We start from the raw sequence: 8199 nt of genomic DNA, 5'->3' as shown, positions 1-8199 counted from the left end.
ACTCTTGAATTAGGTAAACTCTTAACAAAAAAAACTTGTGTAATTTGATTATAATCGAACAATATGTGAAAACCCACAGTCTAGCCTTATGCATGTAAATTGATGGTAAAACTTTGGGGCTTTTTGTGTTGGATAACATTTTATACATAATTAGGTTTTGAATATTTTAAACCTAGTTAAAAGTCGTTTTTTTGTGTGTGAGAAGCAATGACGCTAGTATATGCAGTTGTAGGCATACACTAAAACCTTCAGTTCCGCCGGGTGTTTAGGCTATCGTCATTTATATTGTTCATTGTTACAAATTGCAAGCATGACTTATATAAACTGTGTTTGTTAATTGTATTTACAAGTTTTGCTAATGTATTCTTCTAAAAGTTATTTCTCGAATGGCCTTCTCTTGCCTGGTCCATGTGAGAGTCTGACGAGAATTTTGGTCTTGTATACATACTACTAGTACTCGAAGAGATTGCAATTTGATTTGTTCAACGACAATCATATTATCAATAAATTTGAAATCTTGGGTCGCATTTTCTTTTAACAATTTTTCCTTGTTCTTATTTCAACTTGTTACATATAAGATGGGATAGTAGCTTGCACAATACAAATAAGTAATCCAGCTTCCACTTGTCTCTATTTTTGACCCCGGACATTCCCAAAGTGCGCTTTACCTAGTCCCATTGGTTAATAAGGCGTTGGTGGAGAGTTCCATGAGTTTTGACAATAACATGTTTTCACGGCTATATAAAATGTAAAAATAAGTAAACATTGTTTTTAATTTGTATCCCATTTTGCTTAGATATTATTTCTGCAACTCAAATTTTTGACTTCTTAATTACAATCAAACAACCTCTTGAGACTTATGAAAAAACCAGTCTTTTGGCAAGTCGACACAAATGTTCAAAAAAGTGAAAAACGCCTCACATTGACAAATTTTGGGACAATTGTTACAAAATATGAAGCCATATACAGGCAGTGACAAACATCAAGAAACAAGTAGCCAAACAATGCAACTCAAATCCAGCCGTAGTCGTGTGACTATGTTGCTACATCAAATCACAGCATCATTCGCGTGCAATCAAAGGTTTAAAAACAAGAACAAGGTTAATGTATTATTACCTGTGGAGAAACCAAACACAACTCAGGTTGTCGAACGATGTAGATCTGATCACCCGTGCTGTTTTCCTTGTACATATCTTGGTTTCTGTGCCATGTCCATAGTGCATACGTAGAATTCACAACCTGAAAACACGGTTTGATAATCAGAAGCATAATCTGCTTACTAGAAAAAATTGATAGGTTCTAAACGCAAATAAAATAATGTCTTTTATAACTACCGCCTCATTTGGGTAATGTTTTATGTCAAATGGGTCAAATCCTAAAAAATATGGAACAGATAGTGTTAAATGGGTCGAATATTCACCCAAAATGTATTTTTAGAGCAAACATATTTTCAAAGCAAATTTTTTTTTACAAAAACTAATATTGTTTTGGTAATAATATACTTTACCGATCATACTTAAACAAATTAAATATTTATAAGTATTATTATAAAAATTGGAACAAAAAAATAAGTGGATGTCGGTCAACTCAAAAAGCTGACCCGTTTCACTTTTAGTTAACTTTATCAATTGACCCCGGTTGACGCATTCCATTTCTTACCTCAAGAATACCATGTCCAAAGCTGCTTTCTCTAAACGCGCTCCATTCGGGCTGTTTATCCCAGCAAAACTTACCCTTTGCAGGACCCGAGGTAAAATTTGTATGACACCCCCCTCCAAATTCGGGTATATTATCCCGAGGTGAAGGACACTTTCCTGGTTCATCTGCATGATCCACATCAATCTTCTCAATGTTGCCACCGTCTCCAATCGTTATGTACACGGGCCCACAAGGGTCCAAACTGTAATTATACACTCTGTTCATCCGCTCGTAAGCGTGCACCTGAAAGACAACAAAGATTATTTTCTTAAAAGTTTTCCAAAATAAGATTATTATTGAAACAATATAGTTTTTGTGATCGTATTTCCTGCACATGCAATACAGGCCGTTTTGACCCGACCCGTTCATTTTGTCAACTCTAAACTCTACTTCATATTAAACTTACATGACCAGAGAATACGATGTCAACCCGATATTGATACAAAAGTTGTTCCATTTCTAGCCTCATACACTCAAACTCCTGATAATGTGACGAGTAGCTATTATACCAAGGGGAATGCCACGCAGCTACTAACCAAGGTGTCACACTGCGGTTTAATCGACTCAAGTCCTTTTGAAGCCAAGTATATTGTGCACCTGAAAATAATATAGATTATCGAAATAACTGACCTGTACTGAAATAACCGAACCCAACCCAACCCAACCCAACCCAAAACAATCAGTTTGGATTTATGTTTTGTCAAAAACCAGATTTTTGGTTCGGTTTCGGTTTTGCATGTACTCATCCCACAAACAAAATTCAAACGTACGGACCATGTAATAAATAATGTAGCCCAAAAACGAACCAAACCTGTAATAAATTATGTAGACCAAAAAGTTTAGGCCCAAATGTGTAATTATCAGTTGATCGGTAATTAAAAAAAATTAGGCCCAATTTCATTATTTGGGATTTTTTAGCACAAATATTTCAAGGCCAAATAAACAAAACGAAAACCTAACCCATTGTGAAATCCGGAAAATGAACGATTTTATAAACCCAAAAAGTTTTTGATTCAGTTTGATCCCCAAAACCGACCCATACTCACTCCTATGAGTGTTAATCATTTACCGGTTCTGTTGTAATCAACATATGCTCCTAACATAATGAAATGCACGCCCCCTGCATCAAACGAGTAGTAGAAATTGGTGTTGGAGCCCGACTCGTTAGAGGGGACCGCAAACCGTTTTAGATATGATTCAAAAGTGACTCCGGATGCTTGTGGCTCGATCTCGTGGTTGCCTTCAATGACCATCATAGGTACTCTAGAGATTAAGGGCTCTATGAACCTGGACTATATTGTCAAAATATTATTTTTGTAATTCAAACAAATGTTAATCGGGTTATCTTTTATCTCTAAAGGGTCAAATGGTCAGATCAAAAAGTCAACTAAAAGGTCAACCAAGTTATAAGCTTCTCTCATAGTTAATTTTTAATCCATAAAACCTCCTAACTAGTTTATTCAATGATTAAAATTACTACTGTAATAATATTGTTTCTGAAAACATTATGAGTACATGCACTAAAAAGTGTCTTGTTCTAACCCTAACCTAGTGGTTCACAAGTCAGGTTCTGGGCCCAAATCGGTTCCGGGCTTGGTCAACATAAGTCAACACCGGGTTCTGGCCAAACGGGTCGGGTTGGAACTGGTTTTTGACGGGAAAAAGATCGTGTTCAAACGGGTTTCAAAATACAGAGTTACAACCCGATTTCAACCCTGCGGTTCGGGCCGGGTCGGTTCCAAGCCAGTCAGCACCAATTCCAGGTTTGGTCAACAAAAGTCAAAACCAGGGTCGGAACCGGTTCAACGCAGTTTCAAAGTATAGCGTTACAACCTGATATCAACCTTACGAACCGGTTCAACGCAGTTTCAAAGTCAAACCCGGTTCTTGTCAAACCGGGCCAGGTTAGAACTGGTCAATGCAAGAAATTTACCTTCCCCATCCATCCCAACGGGGTTGATACGTTTCACGAATCGGGGCATCGGGGAACGCACACGAGAAACACGGTGCCCCTTTACCGCCAGTTGTCACGTACTGATTCGCATAACTTAAATCACCAACCATTATAACCAAATCGGGCCCGTTTGCAGTTAGATGGTCAATTGTGGTTGTTGTATTTGCTGTGAGGCCCAGATCCCCTACAAATGCAATTCTGTTAGGGTATGAATTCGGGCTGGGCCCTGGTAACATCTTAAAAACATGTTCTTTGCTCATAGCTGGAATAGAACTGTCTCCACATTTGTAGTAATATGTTGAACCAGGTTCAAGACCTTCATTACATAAATTAAATATGTTAGGGAGTGTTTGGATGCATCAATAAAAGAGGTTATGATTCTTGATTTTGACTATTTTATCCTTAAAAGAGTAAAAGATTGTAACTGAAATAACATATCAAAAACAGGTTAGCGGGTTGTAATAAATTTGCTAAACGGGTCAACCTATTTAAATAAACGGGTTGACGGTTGTTTGATTAAACATGTTAAACAATTTAACCAGAAGATGACCCATTCAATCAAACAAACTAGATATGACAACCAAAATCTGATTGGTTAAACTGTAGTAAACGGATCAACCTACTTAATTAAATGGGTTAAACAAGTCAACTCAAAGACGACATGTTTAATTAAACATATCCAAAACCTGATAATTTCCGTGTTCATGTTAAGAATTAGCCCAAATTTTAGAGGTGCACAAACCGGTTTAAAACTTAAAACCGGTTCGGTTTGGTCAACAAAAGTCAAAACCGGTTAATGATCAGTTGTGGTTCGGGTTGAAACCGGTTTCTTGACTAGGTTACGATCGGTTTCGGTTCGGGTTTTGATAGGTTACGTTCGGTTTCTGACCGGTTTCGGTTCGATCAACCGGTTTGGAACCGGTTTTGGGGGAGAAAATTACAAACCAGTTCCAAACCGAAGGTTTCTGTGACATTCGTCAATTTCAGGTCACTTTTGTTATGTAAACCTGACACGTTTGTAACCCGAACATTTCAAATATATAAAATATTGGATCTTGTCATTTAAAATATATAAAATATATAAAATATTGGCTTTTTTTATATTATGCATTGTTTGACCATTTAAACATACCCATTTTTATGCAAACCATAAAAGAATCTTTATACCCAACCCTTCACTCCTTCCCTATATATACACACCCATCTTCTTCATTTTACTCTTGCTACATCTCCAAAAACTCTCTCAAAACTCCATAGATTCAAGGTTGTTATTTCTTATGTATTCTTGAAGTTTTGACTTCTCAAGTCAAACTAACTATAGTCTTTCATTCTAACTTGTTCATCTAACATTACTAACTCTTGAATATGGTGGTACAACATATATATAATACACACCCCTTGTTTCCTTTATTTGTTACTTCACCGACTCTGGTTGGTTAAGTTTCGAATGTCATAAGGCAAGGCTTCATGGAGGACTTCGTGTTCTTGATATATATTTACACACACATAAATTATTATACATATCACTTATGACTAACTTCTAACCCTTTAGTTTTTTCATCTTATTTACAAGTTCCATGGTGTGGGTTTGTATAAGACTAACCTCGGTTTAACCGAAACTAGTCCAAACCGGAAACCGAACTTTTGTTTACTAGTTTTGTTAAAATAGTTGTTTAAACATGTTTATTGCTAGATTTGAGTTTCAAAAATCATTTTTACAAGTTCTTTGATATTAAGCATATGGAATCCATCTATGAACTCGTTGGGAGATGGAAACCGAACTAAACCGAAACTTTTGCTTAAAAGACTTGTAGTTAACTTTTTTTGTTGTAAAATTTAAGTTTTCTTCATTTATAAACCAATATACAAGTTCTATGATATTTGGGCATGTAGAAACCATCTATGAACTATTTGTGAGATGGAGACCGAACCAAACCGAACTATACCGACTTTTACTCGCTTAAGACACACAAGTGTGTTTTTAGCTATCAAGACTTGTATATTTCTTTAAAAAATAGTTTATAAACTGATTTTAATTATTTTCTTAAGTACTTGGAATAGTTGGATCCAACTTGATCTCATAACATAGTTTGGATCGACAAAACCGAACACTCGCTTAACGTGCGTTGTTAGTTCTAAACAATAGATCTACATACTTGGTTAAGTGTTAGTATGTTTTAATGAGTTATCTCATAACAATTAATATTTTGGAAAGTTGACTTTGGGTTTGACCATTTGTCAAGACCCGAACCGACAACCCGAACACTCGTTAAAAACCCGTTTTAGTATCTTTAGCCTAATGGAACTTGCATTTTAGCATTTTCCCCACCTTATTACTTAACATTGGTTGAGTAAATATTAAGGTTAGATATTTTAACCCGGTTTTGAGCAAACTTACATTTTTTAAAAGGGTTATTATTATAAATTCTTAAATAGTTACATTTTAAACCTTGAACTTTAATTGATTAGTTTTTGCAACAATTATTTTATTTAAAGATCTTCAAGACAACCTTTCTAAATCCAAGACTTTCTTTTATTTAGGCTTCATACGTTAAACTCGTCGTTCCGGCAAATCTCCAAATAATCAATCTTTCAAGTTTATTACTTGAACGTGAGTAACTTCATACCCCGTTTTCTATCTTTTATTTTGGGGGTGACATTTCAACTTATCTAAACTAAATGTTTTATACTTGGGTCTTAAACCACAAACGTTGTTGTATACCTTACTTGAATAATTGATCGATTTGGTGTTCTATGCTTATTTGACTATGTGTTTATCGCTTTTGGATGGTGGAACTATAAATCCTAGACCATTTGGCAACCCCTCATGGCAAGGTGTCGTTAACGTAATGCAATTAACGATAACTATAAAATCCTAAACTATTTGGCAACCCCTTATAGTTGGGTGTCGCTAACTTGTTAGCGATAACTATTTATCCAAGTTTATTGCTATTATTTATGGTTTTGTATACTAGTTTTGTGGCTTTTCATACTATATATCTATTGTTCAAACTTATGAATTGCTCACCAACCTTTGTGTTGATAAACTTTATTTTATGAAATGTTACAGGTTTGCATCTAGGTTGATTATGCAGTTCGGTGAAGAAAACGTCACAAATACCGTTAGGATATTAGCAAAAATGAACAATATTTGATTTGCTATATTTTGTTATATTTTGTTGTATTTGAGTTATGAATATTTGGTTATGTGACATTTTCGATGTTGTGAAATGAAATGAGTTTGTTAAATATTGTCGCTTTAAATAGTGTCATGCGCTTATGAGCAATCGTTACACCCCGGCATGTTCCGCCGCCTTTGGTCGGGGTGTGACAGTTTCAATCGGTTCCAAACCGGTTTCTACGTAATCGGTTTTAAACCGGTTCGGTTTCGGTTCAGTTTTCAGGTCGGTTCGGTTAACCGGTTTATTTGCCCACCTCTACCAAATTTAGCCTCTATTTAGATAAGTTAACAACTACTAAGTACTAACATTGATCAATATTTAATAATACTAGATTAAGCATTAAAGTATTAAACTAGAGATTAGCAACAAGAAACAAATTTGGTAATGATAATAAATTGTTAAACTCTTACCATCAATTTTAACATGATGAATAATTCCAGAGCTATAATTAAGCAGCCCCTCAAACGGATACAACTGATTATAAACAACCGAGACCCCGTTTCGTTTATTCGAATAATATCCACTTTGTTTCCCATACCACACCTCACTTCCAACACTAGAATAATATCCACTTTGTTTCCCATACCACACCTCACTTCCAACACTAGAATAATATCCACTTTGTTTCCCATACCACACCTCACTTCCAACACTAGAATAATATCCACTTTGTTTCCCATACCACACCTCACTTCCAACACTAGATGGATCAAGTGGTGTCACATTCTTCCCAATCTGTGCATCCCCTTCACAACACCACCAAACAATTTCATCTAAAAAATTATTTTATATAAAAATAATAAACTAAATTAAATTAATTAAATTATACCAGTGATCCATGAAACCCACATGGAGTTTTGTGATGCAATTGCTAAAGCAATTTGTTCTGGGAAATTTGAAGTAACATTTTTCTTTAGTCTTGGATGGTTCATGGGTAGATCATCACTGCCACGACGAAGAGACGGGTCGAATTTTCGGGTTACCGGGTTAAATGGGCCTTCTAAGGTGGTGGGTATGTGACATGAAGCGGTTGATATTATTAATATTATTGTTGTGATCAGAGTTAGGAAGTTGAGGAAAGTGATATCCATGGTGAAAAAGGTTTATGTGTTTTTGTGTTTTATGGTTTGAGTTAGTAAAGTTTCAGAAATGGAATATCATAGTGGATATTCAGTGATCCAATTAATTTTAATTCTGTATTTTGTTTTTTAATCCAAGTTAGTCGTTCTCACGTTCATATTATACGATATTTGTCAAATGATAAAAAACAATAAGGTGCATTATTTAAAATAAATACACAAAAGTAAAGGTAATAAAAAAATAAAATATGCAGGGCAAACAATAAAAATTCTAGAATCTTAGCTT

General features: G+C 35.2%; 1 protein-coding gene across 2 annotated transcripts; it reads right to left on the bottom strand.

Moving 5' to 3' along the window:
• Nucleotides 1-732: 732 nt before the first annotated feature.
• LOC143552155 (purple acid phosphatase 23-like) lies at nucleotides 733-7941 on the bottom strand. 2 transcript variants are annotated; one of them, XM_077042440.1, is made up of 9 exons: nucleotides 7664-7941; nucleotides 7522-7580; nucleotides 7245-7377; nucleotides 3632-3968; nucleotides 2768-2985; nucleotides 2105-2295; nucleotides 1660-1941; nucleotides 1117-1239; nucleotides 733-1043 (listed from the first exon to the last, which is right to left on the bottom strand). In XM_077042440.1, exons 1-9 carry the CDS (start codon nucleotides 7923-7925, stop codon nucleotides 945-947), a joined length of 1704 nt encoding a protein of 567 aa, XP_076898555.1. In that variant the 5' UTR covers nucleotides 7926-7941; the 3' UTR covers nucleotides 733-944. The 2 variants fall into 2 exon arrangements, with proteins under 2 accessions (XP_076898555.1, XP_076898554.1); XM_077042439.1 differs by having other exon boundaries at nucleotides 733-1239.
• Nucleotides 7942-8199: the final 258 nt, after the last annotated feature.

Source organism: Bidens hawaiensis, unplaced genomic scaffold, assembly GCF_021521415.1.
Source record: "Bidens hawaiensis isolate Kalapana, Puna unplaced genomic scaffold, B.hawaiensis_p1.1 tig00016783_1, whole genome shotgun sequence".
In the NCBI taxonomy this organism is placed as follows: domain Eukaryota; kingdom Viridiplantae; phylum Streptophyta; class Magnoliopsida; order Asterales; family Asteraceae; genus Bidens; species Bidens hawaiensis.
This window is presented reverse-complemented; position numbering and strand designations above follow the sequence as displayed.